At 45.9% G+C, this 16,426-nt stretch overlaps 3 protein-coding genes and 1 long non-coding RNA gene across 10 annotated transcripts; 2 read left to right on the forward strand and 2 right to left on the reverse strand.

Moving 5' to 3' along the window:
* Position 1: 1 nt before the first annotated feature.
* On the forward strand, positions 2–1,154 carry LOC130532139 (uncharacterized). Its single transcript, XR_008952266.1, has 3 exons — positions 2–113; positions 473–706; positions 986–1,154. It is a non-coding gene; the product is annotated as an uncharacterized LOC130532139 (long non-coding RNA).
* Positions 1,155–1,223: 69 nt separating this feature from the next.
* Positions 1,224–6,397, reverse strand: LOC130532135 (serine protease hepsin-like). Of its 5 annotated transcripts, none has more exons than XM_057044507.1 (10): positions 6,074–6,397; positions 5,877–5,996; positions 5,678–5,718; positions 3,918–3,975; positions 3,334–3,499; positions 3,068–3,156; positions 2,579–2,674; positions 2,342–2,484; positions 2,054–2,218; positions 1,224–1,955 (listed from the first exon to the last, which is right to left on the reverse strand). In XM_057044507.1, the coding sequence occupies exons 2-10, from the start codon at positions 5,950–5,952 to the stop codon at positions 1,911–1,913; spliced, it is 879 nt and encodes a 292-aa protein (XP_056900487.1). In that variant the 5' UTR covers positions 5,953–5,996; positions 6,074–6,397; the 3' UTR covers positions 1,224–1,910. The 5 variants fall into 5 exon arrangements, with proteins under 5 accessions (XP_056900487.1, XP_056900483.1, XP_056900486.1 ...); XM_057044503.1 differs by having other exon boundaries at positions 3,068–3,258; positions 6,074–6,361; XM_057044506.1 differs by lacking the exons at positions 3,918–3,975; positions 5,678–5,718 and having other exon boundaries at positions 3,068–3,258; positions 6,074–6,357.
* A 276-nt stretch (positions 6,398–6,673) lies between these two features.
* LOC130532141 (B-cell receptor CD22-like) lies at positions 6,674–10,203 on the forward strand. Of its 3 annotated transcripts, XM_057044511.1 has the most exons (9): positions 6,674–6,946; positions 7,022–7,360; positions 7,435–7,656; positions 7,894–8,172; positions 8,254–8,529; positions 8,611–8,892; positions 8,966–9,044; positions 9,404–9,637; positions 9,950–10,203. In XM_057044511.1, the coding sequence occupies exons 1-9, from the start codon at positions 6,874–6,876 to the stop codon at positions 10,005–10,007; spliced, it is 1,842 nt and encodes a 613-aa protein (XP_056900491.1). In that variant the 5' UTR covers positions 6,674–6,873; the 3' UTR covers positions 10,008–10,203. The 3 variants fall into 3 exon arrangements, with proteins under 3 accessions (XP_056900491.1, XP_056900489.1, XP_056900490.1); XM_057044509.1 differs by having other exon boundaries at positions 8,254–8,892; XM_057044510.1 differs by having other exon boundaries at positions 8,254–8,892; positions 9,407–9,637.
* Positions 10,198–16,056, reverse strand: LOC130532428 (serine protease hepsin-like). Its single transcript, XM_057045083.1, has 8 exons — positions 15,991–16,056; positions 15,360–15,435; positions 14,950–15,115; positions 14,684–14,874; positions 11,566–11,661; positions 11,328–11,470; positions 11,040–11,204; positions 10,198–10,943 (listed from the first exon to the last, which is right to left on the reverse strand). Exons 1-8 carry the CDS (start codon positions 16,054–16,056, stop codon positions 10,899–10,901), a joined length of 948 nt encoding a protein of 315 aa, XP_056901063.1. The 3' UTR covers positions 10,198–10,898.
* Between the last annotated feature and the right edge of the window lie 370 nt (positions 16,057–16,426).

Below are 16,426 nucleotides of genomic sequence, written 5' to 3' on the forward strand. Positions count from 1 at the left end.
AGTGATTAAATGGTGACATGTCTGACCTCCTCAGGTAGCCAGATGCTCCCAGCTGTGTACGGAATTGGACTCGCTCTCATCGTAGCTCTCGTGGTCGCCCTCTTTTTGTTCTGGTGAGTCAGTCATTAATGAAGATGCTGCACTTTTCTCCACTCAAATGTCATTTTTATTGCTTCTCCTTTTCTGGGTGTTGTATGACGTTTTTCTTTGTCCAGAATAGCCACATGTGGGCTAACCCTCATTTCCCTTACCAAATAAAATAACAAATTTCTCTTTGATGCGACCAATTTTTGATCAGAGCTTTCAGAAATCTTTTTTTCTTCCACCTTCAAATGAGCTAGACAGATTAGGAGAGTCCGTTCCCGAAACTTTCACACTGTTTTCACGCTGTTACTTTCAAGGAAACTTTAGTCAAAATGTGATCTGGAAGAATGAGCTATATTCTATATTTATATGTTTGTTGTTGTCTCAGCAGGTGGAAAAAAAGGCGCCTTCATCAGAAGGTGCTTGATGAATCCAACATCATATACAGCAACATCCAAAGGCCAGACTCCGCTCTGCCAGACGTCGCTCGCCATACGATCTCCTCCTCTCAGTCTCCGGCATCCATGAGAAGCGAGGTGATCTACTCATTAGTGAACATCAAATCCAGAGATCTGGAGGGGCTGCGACAGTCCAGATGTGCAGGGCTCACGGTAGGTTCACTGTTCCAGTCTGGTGGTGGCTGTTTTCACACTTTCAAACTTTTCACACTGCAATAGTTGCGTTAAAAACTCCCTGATGAAGCAACTCTCTATTTTGAAGAGCCATCTAGAGTGAAGCTGATTAAGTTTAAGGAAGTGTTGAGTATGTGGGGAATTTGTCATGCAGGCAGCACAGTTTGTTCTTGGTTTAGTTTATGAATAGAAGGGTGAAAACAGCACAATGTAAAAGGAAGCAAAGTGTGTTTGTAATGTTTGGTTAATTTATCCCCACAGGTCCAAAGGAAAAAAGCATTGACAGTGTGATCTATGCTACCATTTCACCACGATGACCCAGGAACTAACTGTATCGATCATTTTAATTATTTTATATTTGGTACATTTCTGAACAAGGACTCAGTCTTGCCTAATTCTTTACAACATAAAGATTAACAAACTTTGTTAAATATCTGACTTGCATTTTCAACCAGGACACGGGCAGTGCCACAATAGGCATTAAAGAAGCACACAAAAGAGCTCCTCTGAGAAGACGATTTCAATGTTTTATTGCACTGTGGCTCCGCAAAACGCTTCAAATAATCATAAACAACAAAAAACTATTTACAACGAGAACAAAATACTGATTGCAACAAGAGTGAAGTCCGCATCAGTTCGTGTGAGGAAAAAGACAAAACATGTTTGAATAACTGCTTTTTATGCTAAAGCCGGGGTATTGCATGCAGTTTCTGCTATGACATACCTATGTGCAGTTTAAGTAATCTTAAAAAAATTAGCAGTTAGCCTTTAGCAACACAAACTTGAGTCCCAAATAAATGGCACAGGCTGTACTTAATCTGGAGGACAAACTAAACGGTTATCATCCACAATTTCATGAGTCTGCATGTAAATTCACTTTTTGAGATAACTGTCAACTTGATGCTGTGTGCCACTAAAGTGAACAAGAAGTGGGGGGAAAAAACAAGAAAGTCACAGAAAAAAAATGTATTGTATCACAAAAGTGGCCTCTAGTATTGATCATATTACAAATTCACTTTGGCTTTTATAATCAGTCTTTAACTATACAAAAATAGACTCCTGTAGAGGTTAAACAATGTTAGTAACTCTGCTCACAGTTGGGGTATTAATGGTTCAGGAAGCAGTATCTGTCTTTATTACCCTCGAGGTCCCTTCTGACCTCTGCAAGGTCGGCTCAGAGCTTCATACCCAATTTCATGGCCGAGCCAATTTGTGCACCCCTGGTAAGTTGTGATAGCTCTGTTGGTGGGGGAGACAAGCACAAACACATCTGTAACACCAACGTTTCCTCTGGTATTATGACAAATAAACTCCATAAAAGAAAGAGAGTCTCTCACCCTCATGGCTGTAGATATCCAGGGAAGAAATCGGGAAACTTTGGTGTAGACGCCAGGTTTCTTGGCCATAGCACAGCCCGTTCCCCAGCTCACAACTCCGTGCAGACGATACCGGCTGGTCTTGGACAGACAGTCTTCTGCCACGAAGGGACCGCCGCTGTCTCCCTGTGTCACAGGTTAAGAAGGTCAGAAAATCCACCAAGATACAGAAATGCAAGCATATGAATGAGAGGGCACAGGAAGACTAGATTTGTGCACCAAAATACATAAACAGAGGAAAATACAGACCTGACAAGCATCAATGCCTCCTTTCTCATAACCAGCGCAGAACATGGTAGTGGTGATCTGGTTGTCATAGTAATCAGGAGCGTTGCATACGGCATCGCTGATGATGGGCACATGTGCCTCCTGAAGGACATCTGCAAGGTGCCCTGACAGGCAACAAAACTGTCAAACTCTGTAGATATTAGCCGATCTTTTGTAAAACACAAAAACAATAACAATTGTCATAAAATATAAACTCACTGAAGTATCCGACATTTCCCCAGCCAGTAATTGTTCCCATTTGCCCATCTATTAATCTTTGTCCATGTGTTGGCAGACAGACAGGCTGGATGTACTCTGTAAATGTACACAAAAAGAAAATTACATCATCTTACTGACGTGCACTAATACAGGGGCTGTAATTCTATATGATAAACACTAGGTGGTAGCAATGCCCAAGTGGAAGATCTTCAATTATATAACATGTTATAAATTAACAAGAAGAATTCAACAATTAACCAGCCACGAATCTAACATAAAATATTAGCCCAGAAAAGTTGACATGTGTATATAGTTCATTTAATGTTCTCAATTAATCTGTACACATGATATAATTATTCAAATCTGTGCTGTGGGGTCACAAACATTACCGTGGAAAAGAGATTGCGCTCCTTCTTCCTCATCTGTAAAAACTGTTATCATGAAATTGTGTGTATATGTGTGTGTGTGTGTGTGTGTGTGTCTTCATACCGTTGAACGTGAGAGGCTGGGTGAGGGCGAGAACGGCGATGTCCCTGCTGTTGTCGTCGATGTTAGCATCCACAAAGGGCAGGTAGCTGCTGTGGTAAACGATAGTCTTAACCTCCGCCACGTTGGCATTGACAGGTTTGTTGGAGATGGAGCCCAGCAACACACTCCAGCGGTTAAGAAAGCTATACCGCCTAGCACAGAAGATATATACTGCTCTTGTATCCATACAGACAAGAGTTTGCATTTTATGCAGCTCTCTTGCTTACTTGGGGAAGCAGTGTGCTGCAGAGACGATCCAGCGGTTTGAGATGATGGACCCCCCGCACTGGTGGACTCCATCATACTGGAGGCTCACCTGCCAAGGCCAACTTCCCTGCCTGGCATCTACACCACCGACTATACGGTCTGCTGCAAAACTACGCCTGCCGCAGTCTGAGGGGAGAGAGCAGATAGAAAATCAAACAGTGTGGGGGTAATTTTAGGACACAACTGGGGGAAAACAGACAAGATAGGCATAAAGGAGGGGATTAAAATGCCAGACAGGATGTGAAAGTGTGGCGGGGTGGAGAGAGGTGGAACGGTTAACGACAACGCCACCTGGGGAGTTTCACCCCAGGAATTAACCAGAGAACAGGCACGCGCAGATAAGGTTCTATTCCAGAGGCAGAGACAGGATTGAGGGTTAGGCACTACAATTTTATTAAATCCAATACTCAACAAAAAATAACTCAGCTGTACAAAAGTCAAACAAAAGGGGTGGACAGGGCTGGGGCCCCACCGGCAGGTAAAACTCAATTAGGGGAGATAAACAAACTAAAAACACCCGTGCTACTGCAAACAAACTACACACGAGGGGTGATGAAAACGCCCTCCACCAGGGGTTGGGTCCCCGCCGTGGCCCGCAGCACCTGTCCACAAAGAAAAGAGAACAATTAAATTTACAGTGATAAACAATCAGACGCGACGAGCGCACACACACACACACACACACACACCTCACACAGACAGGCAAATAAATGGTGACCAGGTCGTCTAAAAGAACTTAACGTCAACCAAGAAACGAAAAGCAACAAAACCTAAAAAAGTAATATAATTGATACAATTTACACACTGTTAAGAGTCTAAAATTTAGGCAAAAGCTCCGTGGTCGCCTCGGCGGCACCACCACGTCTCAGCGCCGTTTCTCCGAGAGCAAGGGGAGCGAGGGGAGAGAGCGAGGGGAGAGAGAATCCTGAACCAAAGGACCGAGCCAAAGCAGCAGTGGGTCCAGTAAGCGAGGTAATCTACTCCATGAGGGGTTCCCGCTGGGGCATCGCGACCCACTGACACCAGCCGGCAGCCAACTGCAGCGAGAACAGCCCCATTACCATTTATCAACTAAGTGAGTGGCGGAGTCAGTGACGCGCATTGCTGCGCCTCACCTGCCCAGTGCCAACTAGCGCGCACGCCCTTACGGCAAAGCGCTCTGGACGGAAGGATGGCGGGAGGAAGCACCAACCTTCTGCAACAAGTAGCAAGCACACGTTCCAGCACTGTTGCACTTTACGTCGTAACCAGAGGAAATATGCGTTAGCATGCCGTGCTTTTACCTTGGCGCTGCCAGACAGCATGCTCATTCTGGGACAGGTTCAGTTGGTCAAACAGCCCAGATAAGCTGCAACCACGCTACACCTTCGTTGAAGGGGGAAATCAACTAAAGTAAGGATGGGCAGATCGATCCCGTGGTAACGATATATCGATACTCACAAGCTACTCATTTGGTATCGATGTTCTTTTATAAATATCGATACTAACTAAAAAAAAAAATTGGGGTGTATGCATCACTTTCCGCCGTTTTAGATTAGTTACTTAAATTAATATGTGCCGGGACGCCCCTATACCTGGCGGCGTACTGAGCTGGCCCATGTCACGTGACAGGAGATAGGGAATGAGCATCAACCTGCAACATCGCCCGCCGAGCCGACACAGTCAGCAAAAGGCAGAGCCGGAGGAAATAATCAGCCAGAGACGCAATGTGTAAAGCAGAAAATGTGAATATGATACGATTTCTGAACAGCAATCTGAGACTTCAGTAAAGTGTGATGACATACCTCAAGTGCACTAAAGGTGTGATGGTGTCAGACATTGTTCTAATTATTTTTTTATGGAACAACTGTCTTATGCAGGTTTAAAGGATAAGGAAATCCTAGTAATCAATTGACCATAATAAATTGTATATAAATGGTCTGTATTTGTCTTAAATGTAATAATATTTTGACTGACAAAAATTGCCAGTAAGAAATGAACGGTATCGGGATCGATATCGATGAAAATACAAGAAAAAGTATCGGTATCGTATCGAATCCCAAAAGTGTGGTATCGCCCATCCTTAAACTAAAGCCAGCTGGAGGCAGTGCCTTATATAAACCTTTTCTCCCCACCCACCAATTAAGGCACTACCTCCATATGGCACCTGTTCGGAGGGCAGGCCACGCCCTGCCACAAAAGCATCAAGGAAGCAAAGAAAAACACAAAGATCACGAGAGAAAGAGTAGCCCAGCGTGTGAAATAAGGTGGGAGAGTGTCCAGAGTGTGTCGGACAGTGATAGTATATCTCAGCAAACATCTTACCTTGGCACAAGAGTGTGAGAACCTCCCGGCTCTCACAGTCACTGGAACAAAGACAGACACAGTTAGCAACAACAGCCTGACGTCCAAACTAGCATAGTGCTGATGTTTCTGTGCGTTAACCAAGAAGAGAGGTGGAAGAAAAGGGCAAAGGGAGGACAGTGGCTGTCGGTGCAGCGTCGCACAGACGGGTGGAGCTTACCACGGGAACAACGCGTCTTTGATTTTCTTGCCGTAGCTGAGCTCTTCCTGTTTGACGCAGAAGAACTCGCCACCATCTCTGCTGGCCTCCGGCACTGAAGCAACGGAGTGATTCACCACACTGAAACGCACAAACACACTTCAGTCGCATGTCACAGCATTTAATGCTCAGATAGATCTGTAAAAAACCCATCTCACCTAACAAAACCCACTTCCTCACAGCTGATGCTAGCAAGGAACTCATTGGCTGAGGAGGAACACACCTGGCGCCACCTCTTGTGGGTGGAGTCAAACACACTGATCCTTGCTGCTTTGTTACAACCATGCAACTAACACAGCGGTAATTTCATTATAATTTTAGATAAATTTCGAATAGAACAATTTTTCAAGAAGTTCTGTCAGATTTCTCTTGTGTGGAAAATAGAAGCGAGACTCTGGCGGTTCTGAAATAAACTTAACCAAACCTTTAAAATACAAACATTAAAAAACAATTGCCTAACTCAAAAAATAAGATTTAATTACACTTCTCCAAAAACAACCCCCTTTTTGTTCTTTCTTCCTTTCTTCTTCTTCTTGTCTTGTCTTGGCCATCGTAGTCGCTGTCTGACATTAATTGTAGGTACATAATTATGATATTTCTGTGTAGATTATCTGGGGACCAGTCAGCTGCGTTGCCTTCGTTTAGTTTAATGTTCCAGCAGCGGCGCCTAGTGGACAGAGATGGATTTCGCAGAACGTCACAGAAAATGCTGATGAGCAAATTTTTATTATACTTTAAGGTTACTTATAACATAAAATTCGTCTCTCTCTCTTATAGGCAGCAGCAGTTCTTTTTACGGTGCTTGCGATTCAGATCATAAACCGGAATCTCCCGAAAGGTTTTTTTTTTAACACTAAAAAAAAATCTGAGAAGAGGAAGTAACATGAAATCCTCCCACTTTCGGTTAGTGTTCAACATAAATAGCCCTAAAGCGGTTGGTCGTGCACATTGAGATTATATGGAGCTCTGTCGATATAGTCGGATTTTAAGCATGAGAAGTCATTTTTTGATTATTCTTGCGACGATATCTGGTGAGTCAACATATTTTGGGTTCAACGTTTCAGGTCAAATCTTCTAATCACTGAGTTTATTTACTTGGATGAAAGGTGCCCGGAGAGGATCCTTGGAAGTGACCTTGGACAGTGATCTGTGCGTTCTGAGAGGGGCGTCAGCGGTGATTAACTGCCGGTATTCCAAACCTTTTTCCCACGCTGTCACCGAAGTTGACTGGTGGAAACACAAGCAGGTGGTTGGTTATTGGAGGCGCGGCTCTTTGCCAAATTTCAGGGATTCCTCGCAGCGCTATCGATATTTGGGCGACTTCATCAGTGACTGCCGCCTGCAGATAAATGATGTGCAACACGCCGATGCAGGGAACTACTTTTTCAGTTTTTACGCCAGGTCCGAAGAGAAGAGTAAAACATCTACTAAGTTGTATGTAAAAGGTAACAACAGGAATAAACCAGCCAGCGAGTGTTTGAATCACCCTTCTAACTTTACCCTTTTCCCTGTGATTCAGAGCTGACGGCTGCTGTGCAGCCGAGCTCCGTGGCGGAAGGCGACGACATCAGGCTGACCTGTGTGTCGGGCTGTCCCACGCCAGTGGACGCTGTCTGGTTCAAGGATGGACAACCTGTAAGCAACGTCTTTGTAGCCAGGCGAGAGGACACTGGCAGGTACCACTGTGCTGTCCGGGGACAAGAGAGGGTCAGATCTGCTCCCGTGGCCGTAAATGTACTGTGTAAGCCCGTCACACTTTCTCCTAATTTCATCAACTATCACTGATTCAACATCTGCTTAATTAAACTGTTCTGCAGAAGTCACATTAATCAATTTTGAAAACAGCAATTACTGATGTGTATGAACTGAAATAAAAATAAGAAATGTGTCTGAAAAAAGATGCCATTCCACCTTTACATACTCTTTTCTATCCATATTTCACTGTATCCTTCAACCTTCCGGCTCATCCCTCCATCAGATCCTCCTGACAGAGTGACCTTGACCATCAGTTCACCCGGGAACGTCGTCAGAGGAAGTTCGGTGGTTCTCACCTGCCACAGCGACGCCAGCCCCCCGGTGAGAAACAACGGGTACAGCCTCTACAGGGAAGGGCGCTTCATCGGGTCGGGGCAGACCTACACCATCCCTGACGTGCAGCCGGATCACAGCGGGCGGTACCACTGTCAGGCCTGGAACAACATCAGCAGCAGAGGGGTGGACCATTTTAACTCCTCTGCGGTCCTCCTCCAGGTCTACTGTACGTATCTGGACATAAACTCAACTCAACACATTTCTGATGATGGCGATGTGACTGTGTGGGATCCCGTTCTTCTCCCAGACGTCCCAGAGAACATTTCCATTACAATTAACCCAGCCCATGTGGTGTGGGGCAGCAGTGTGACTCTGACCTGCTCCAGTGATGCTAACCCCCCGGTGAGAAACAACGGGTACAGCCTCTACAGGGAAGGGCGCTTCATCGGGTTGGGGCAGAACTACACCATCCCTGACGTGCAGCCGGATCACAGCGGGCGGTACCACTGTCAGGCCTGGAACAACATCAGCAGCAGAGGGGTGGACCATTTTAACTCCTCTGCGGTCCTCCTCCAGGTCTACTGTACGTATCTGGACATAAACTCAACTCAACACATTTCTGATGATGACGATGTGACTGTGTGGGATCCCGTTCTTCTCCCAGACGTCCCAGAGAACATTACCATTACAATTAACCCAGCCCATGTGGTGTGGGGCAGCAGTGTGAATCTGACCTGCTCCAGTGATGCTAACCCCCCTGCAGATACCTACATCTGGTACAGAAATACAAACTCCAACGGGTCGCAGGTGGGCTCAGGTCAGGTGTTGTCCATTCCCTCCATGGAGGCGCTGCACTCTGGACTGTACCTCTGCCAGGCCAGGAACCAAGTGGGGGGGAAGAACTCGACCGAGGTGCTGCTGGCCATGGTGGATGAGGAGCAGCGGGGTTTGTGTCTGGTAGAGTTTGCAAAGATAACTAGGTTAAAGTGATTAAATGGTGACATGTCTGACCTCCTCAGGTAGCCAGATGCTCCCAGCTGTGGTCGGAATTGGACTCGCTCTCATCGTAGCTCTCGTGGTCGCCCTCTTTTTGTTCTGGTGAGTCAGTCATTAATGAAGATGCTGCACTTTTCTCCACTCAAATGCCATTTTTATTGCTTCTCCTTTTCTGGGCGTTGGATGACGTTTTTCTTTGTCCAGAATAGCCACATGTGCGCTAACCCTCATTTCCCTTACCAAATAAAATAACAAATTTCTCTTTGATGCGACCAATTTTTGATCAGAGCTTTCAGAAATCTTTTTTTCTTCCACCTTTAAATGAGCTAGACAGATTAGGAGAGTCCGTTCCTGAAACTTTCACGCTGTTTTCGCGCTGCTACTTTCAAGGAAACTTTAGTCAAAATGTGATCTGGAAGAATGAGCTATATTCTATATTTATATGTTTGTTGTTGTCTCAGCAGGTGGAAAAAAAGGCGCCTTCATCAGAAGGCGCTTGATGAATCCAACGTCATATACAGCAACATCCAAAGGCCAGACTCCGCTCTGCCAGACGTCGCTCGCCATACAATCCGTTCCTCCTCCTCCTCTCAGTCTCCGGCATCCATCGGAGGCGAGGTGATCTACTCATTAGTGAACATCAAATCCAGAGATCTGGAGGGGCTGAGCGACAGTCCAGATGTGCAGGGCTCACGGTAGGTTCACTGTTCCAGTCTGGTGGTGGCTGTTTTCACACTTTCAAACTTTTCACACTGCAATAGTTGCGTTAAAAATGCCCTGATGAAGCATTAAATTTGTGGTTATAACTTTGAGGAACTCTCTATTTTGAAGAGCCATCTAGAGTGAAGCTGATTAAGTTTAAGGAAGTGTTGAGTACGTGGGGAATTTGTCATGCAGGCAGCACAGTTTGTTCTTGGTTTAGTTTATGAATAGAAGGGTGAAAACAACAGCACAATGTAAAAGGAAGCAAAGTGTGTTTGTAATGTTTGGTTAATTTATCCCCACAGGTCCAAAGGAAAAAACAGCATTGACAGTGTGATCTATGCTACCATTTCACCACGATGACCCAGGAACTAACTGTATCGATCATTTTAATTATTTTATATTTGGTACATTTCTGAACAAGGACTCAGTCTTGCCTAATTCTTTACAACATAAAGATGAACAAACTTTGTTAAATATCTGACTTGCATTTTCAACCAGGACACAGGCAGTGCCACAATAGGCATTAAAGAAGCACACAAAAGAGCTCCTCTGAGAAGACGATTTCAATTTTTTATTGCACTGTGGCTCCGCAAAACGCTTCAAATAAACATCATAAACAACAAAAAACTATTTACAACGAGAACAAAATACTGATTGCAACAAGAGTGAAGTCCGCATCAGTTCGTGTGAGGAAAAAGACAAAACATGTTTGAATAACTGCTTTTTATGCTAAAGCCGGGGTATTGCATGCAGTTTCTGCTATGACGTACCTATGTGCAGTTTAAGTAATCTTAAAAAATTAGCAGTTAGCCTTTAGCAACACAAACTTGAGTCACAAATAAATGGCACAGGCTGTACTTAATCTGGAGGACAAACTAAACGGTTATCATCCACAATTTCATGAGTCTGCATGTAAATTCACTTTTTGAGATAACTGTCAACTTGATGCTGTGTGCCACTAAAGTGAACAAGAAGTGGGGGGAAAAACAAGAAAGGCAAAAGAAAAGTCACAGAAAAAAAATGTATTGTATCACAAAAGTGGCCTCTAGTATTGATCATATTACAAATTCACTTTGGCTTTTATAATCAGTCTTTAACTATACAAAAATAGACTCCTGTAGAGGTTAAACAATGTTAGTAACTCTGCTCACAGTTGGGGTATTAATGGTTCAGGAAAGCAGTATCTGTCTTTATTACCCTCGAGGTCCCTTCTGACCTCTGCAAGGTCGGCTCAGAGCTTCATACCCAATTTCATGGCCGAGCCAATTTGTGCACCCCTGGTAAGTTGTGATAGCTCTGTTGGTGGGGGAGACAAGCACAAACACATCTGTGACACCAACGTTTCCTCTGGCATTATGACAAATAAACTCCATAAAAGAAAGAGTCTCTCACCCTCATGGCTGTAGATATCCAGGGAAGAAATCGGGAAACTTTGGTGTAGACGCCAGGTTTCTTGGCCATAGCACAGCCCGTTCCCCAGCTCACAACTCCGTGCAGACGATACCGGCTGGTCTTGGACAGACAGTCTTCTGCCACGAAGGGACCGCCGCTGTCTCCCTGTGTCACAGGTTAAGAAGGTCAGAAAATCCACCAAGATACAGAAATGCAAGCATATGAATGAGAGGGCACAGAAAGACTAGATTTGTGCACCAAAATACATAAACAGAGGAAAATACAGACCTGACAAGCATCAATGCCTCCTTTCTCATAACCAGCACAGAACATGGTAGTGGTGATCTGGTTGTCGTAGTAATCAGGAGCGTTGCATACGGCATCGCTGATGATGGGCACATGTGCCTCCTGAAGGACATCTGCAAGGTGCCCTGACAGGCAACAAAACTGTCAAACTCTGTAGATATTAGCCGGTCTTTTGTAAAAAAAACAAAACAATAACAATTGTCATAAAATATAAACTCACTGAAGTATCCGACATTTCCCCAGCCAGTAATTGTTCCCATCTGCCCATCTATTAATCTTTGTCCATGTGTTGGCAGACAGACAGGCTGGATGTACTCTGTAAATGTACACAAAAAGCAAATTACATCATCTTACTGACGTGCACGAATACAGGGGCTGTAATTCTATATGATAAACACTAGATGGAAGCAATGCCCAAGCGGAAGATCTTCAATTATATAACACGTTATAAATTAACAAGAAGAATTCAACAATTAACCAGCCACGAATCTAACATAAAATATTAGCCCAGAAAAGTTGACATTTGTATATAGTTCATTTAATGTTCTCAGTTAATCTGTACACATGATATAATTATTCAAATCTGTGCTGTGGGGTCACAAACATTTCAGATTCAGATTCAGATTCTTTATTGTCCCACACGGGGAAATTTACAGTGCAACAACAGCAACAAGAGCACTCAGAGAAAAATAAGATAAAATCAAATAGAAATCAAATGGAATATACAAAGAGGATGTATATTTACAATAATCCAGATAAATGGATACTCGGCCTCTGTGTACCTGTACATAGTACAGAGGGTGAATACAATATACATATCAGAATATATAATATTCAGATTGTGTTAGCGGGTGTGTTCTGTTTATTGTGCAGTCTGACAGCAGCCGGCAGGAAAGATCTACGATACCTCTCCTTCACACAGCGAGGGTGGAGCAGCCGCTCACTGAAGGAGCTGCCCAGTGCTGTCAGGGTGTCCTGTAGGGGGTGGGACGTGTTGTTCAACATGGATGACAGCTTAGCCATCATCCTCCCATTTCCCACCACCTCCACTGAGTCCAGGGGACATCCCAGGACAGAGCTGGCCCTCCTTACCAGTCTGTCCATCCTCTTCCTGTCCCTGTCCGTGATGCTACTGGACCAGCAGACTATCCCGTAGAAGATGGCTGATCCCACCACAGAGTCATAGAAAGTCCTCAGGAGGGGTCCCTGCACTCCAAAAGACCTCAGCCTCCTGAGCAGGAACAGTCTGCTGTTGCCCTTCTTGACCAGGGCGTCTGTGTTGTGTGTCCAGTCCAGGTTATTGTTTAGGTGAACACCCAGGTACTTGTAGGACTCCACCACGTCAACATCCGTTCCCAGGATGTTCACTGGTGCAGGCGGGGGTTGTTACGCCTGCGGAAATCCACCACCAGCTCCTTGGTTTTGCCAGCGTTGATCTGGAGGTTGTTCCGCAGGCTCCAGTCCACAAAGCCCTGGATAAGTTCTCTGTACCCCGTATCGTCCCCGTCCGTGATGAGGCCGACAGCAGCAGAGTCGTCAGAGAACTTCTGGAGGTGACATGAAGATGTGCTGTATGAGAAGTCCGCGGTGTAGAGGGTGAACAGGAAAGGAGCCAGAACTGTTCCCTGCGGGACACCGGTGCTGCAGAGAAGCCGATCTGACTGGGAGCCCTTCACCCTCACAAACTGTGGTCTTTGTGTGAGGTAGTCCAGAATCCATGTTGTGAGGTGGTGATCCACCCCAGCTACCTGCAGCTTGTCCCCCAGCAGCCTGGGCTGGATGGTGTTGAATGCACTGGAGAAATCAAAAAACATGATCCTCACAGTGCTTCCAGCCTTCTCCAGGTGAGTGAGGGAGGTGTGGAGGAGGTAGATGACGGCATCGTCCACCCCGATGCTCGGCTGGTAGGCGAACTGCAGCGGGTCCATGAAGGAGCTCACCAGTGGGCGCAGGTGATCGAGGATGAGTCTCTCCAGCATCTTCATCAGATGAGACGTCAGAGCCACCGGCCTGTAGCTGTTGAGCTCCTGGGTGCGGTGTTTTCGGCACTGGGACGATGCAGGACGTCTTCCACAGCTGTGGCACTCTCCCCAGCCTCAGGCTCAGGTTGAACATGTGACTGAAGATCCCACACAGCTGGTCTGCGCAGGACTTCAGGAGCCTGGAGCTGATGCCATCCGGATCCGTCGCTTTCCTGGCCCTGTTCTTCTTCAGGGCCTTCCTCACCTGGTGTGGTGTGAGGGACAGGCTGGAGCAGGGAGGTGTTGGTGGGGGGGATGGGCATGGGCCAGGGTGTGAAGTGTCGGGAATGTGTGAGCTGAAGTTCATGAGAGAGGGGGAGGGGGGACAGGAGGAACAATGGGTTGCAGGCACAGACAGTGGCGGGGGTAACAGCAGAGGAGACTGGGCTGGGGGAGGGGTGGGTACCTGATCAAATCTATTGAAAAACAAGTTCAGGTCGTTAGCCCACCCCCGGTCGCCCACAGGTTGGGACTTCTGCTCCTTGAAGCCCGAGATGGTCTTCAGGCCCTTCCATACCCCACAGATGTTGTTCTGCTGCAGCTGGTTTTCCATCTTCCTCCTGTAGTTGTCCTTCTCCTGTCTGATCTTCCTCCTCAGTTCTCTCTGCACAGTCTTCAGCTCTTCCTTGTCTCCAGACACAAAAGCCCTCTTCTTCTCCTTCAGGAGGGCCTTTATGTCTGGGGTGATCCAGGGCTTGCTGTTGGAGAAGCTCCGTACAGTCCTGGTGGGTACGGTGTTCTCCACGCAAAAATTAATGTAGTCAGTGATGCAGCTGGTGAGGTTGTCAATGTCCTCCCCATGGGCGTCGCTGAATACATCCCACAGGGTCGTGTTGAAACAGTCTTTCAGGGCCTCTTCGGCTTCTTCGGACCATTTCTTCACTGTGCGGGTGACAGCAGGCTGCCTCTGCACAAGAGGTTTGTACACAGGCCGGAGGTGTACAAGGTTGTGGTCGGCACGGCCCAGGGGAGGGAGTGGGAGAGAGTGGTATGCCTCCTTGGTGTTGGCATAGAAGAGGTCCAGTGTTTTATTGTCCCTGGTGTGGCATGTGACGTACTGGGTGAATTTGGGCAGAGAAGATGATGGAGAGGCATGATTGAAGTCTCCAGAGATGAGGAGGAGGGCGTCAGGGTGCTGTGTTTGCAGCCTGCTCACTGCTGAGAGCAGGACATCAAAGGCTGCATCAGCGTTAGCAGCGTTAGCGTCAGCGTTTCCGTGGAAAAGAGATTGCGCTCCTTCTTCCTCATCTGTAAAAACTGTTATCATGAAATCGTGTGTATGTGTGTGTGTGTGTGTGTGTGTGTCTGCCTTCATACCGTTGAACGTGAGAGGCTGGGTGAGGGCGAGAACGGCGATGTCCCTGCTGTTGTCGTCGATGTTAGCATCCACAAAGGGCAGGTAGCTGCTGTGGTAAACGATAGTCTTAACCTCTGCCACGTTGGCATTGACAGGTTTGTTGGAGATGGAGCCCAGCAACACACTCCAGCGGTTAAGAAAGCTATACCGCCTAGCACAGAAGATATATACTGCTCTTGTATCCATACAGACAAGAGTTTGCATTTTATGCAGCTCTCTTGCTTACTTGGGGAAGCAGTGTGCTGCAGAGACGATCCAGCGGTTTGAGATGATGGACCCCCCGCACTGGTGGACTCCATCATACTGGAGGCTCACCTGCCAAGGCCAACTTCCCTGCCTGGCATCTACACCACCGACTATACGGTCTGCTGCAAAACTACGCCTGCCGCAGTCTGAGGGGAGAGAGCAGATAGAAAATCAAACAGTGTGGGGGTAATGTTAGGACACAACTGGGGGAAAACAGACAAGATAGGCATAAAGGAGGGGATTAAAATGCCAGACAGGATGTGTAAGCATCAAGGAAGCAAAGAAAAACACAAAGATCACGAGAGAAAGAGTAGCCCAGCGTGTGAAATAAGGTGGGAGAGTGTCCAGAGTGTGTCGGACAGTGATAGTATATCTCAGCAAACATCTTACCTTGGCACAAGAGTGTGAGAACCTCCCGGCTCTCACAGTCACTGGAACAAAGACAGACACAGTTAGCAACAACAGCCTGACATCCAAACTAGCATAGTGCTGATGTTTCTGTGCATTAACCAAGAAGAGAGGTGAAAGAAAAGGGCAAAGGGAGGACAGTGGCCACCATCTCTGCTGGCCTCTGGCACTGAAGCAACGGAGTGATTCACCACACTGAAACGCACAAACACACTTCAGTCGCATGTCACAGCATTTAATGCTCAGATAGATCTGTAAAAAACCCATCTCACCTAACAAAACCCACTTCCTCACAGCTGATGCTAGCAAGGAACTCATTGGCTGAGGAGGAACACACCTGGCGCCACCTCTTGTGGGTGGAGTCAAACAAACTGATCCTTGCTGCTTTGTTACAACCATGCAACTAACATAGCGGTAATTTCATTATAATTTTAGATAAATTTCAAATAGAACACTTTTTCAAGAAGTTCTGTCAGATTTCTCTTGTGTGGAAAATAGAAGCGAGACTCTGGCGGTTCTGAAATAAACTTAACCAAACCTTTAAAATACAAACATTAAAAAACAATTGCCTAACTCAAAAAATAAGATTTAATTACACTTCTCCAAAAACAACCCCCTTTTTGTTCTTTCTTCCTTTCTTCGTCTTCATGTCTTGGCCATCGTAGTCGCTGTCTGACATGAATTGTAGGTATATAATTATGATATTTCTGTGTAGATTATCTGGGGACCAGTCAGCTGCGTTGCCTTCGTTTAGTTTAATGTTCCAGCAGCGGCGCCTAGTGGACAGAGATGGACTTCGCAGAACGTCACAGAAAATGCTGATGAGCACATTTTTATTATACTTTAAGGTTACTTATAACATAAAATTCGTCTCTCTCTCTTATAGGCAGCAGCAGTTCTTTTTACGGTGCTTGGGATTCAGATCATAAACCGGAATCTCTCAAAAGGTTTTTTTTTTAACACTAAAAAAAAATCTGAGAAGAGGAAGGAACATGAAATCCTCCCACTTTCCGTTAGTGTTCAACATAAATAGCCCTAAAGCGGTTGGT

The sequence above is a fragment of the Takifugu flavidus genome, chromosome 10 (assembly GCF_003711565.1).
Source record: "Takifugu flavidus isolate HTHZ2018 chromosome 10, ASM371156v2, whole genome shotgun sequence".
In the NCBI taxonomy this organism is placed as follows: domain Eukaryota; kingdom Metazoa; phylum Chordata; class Actinopteri; order Tetraodontiformes; family Tetraodontidae; genus Takifugu; species Takifugu flavidus.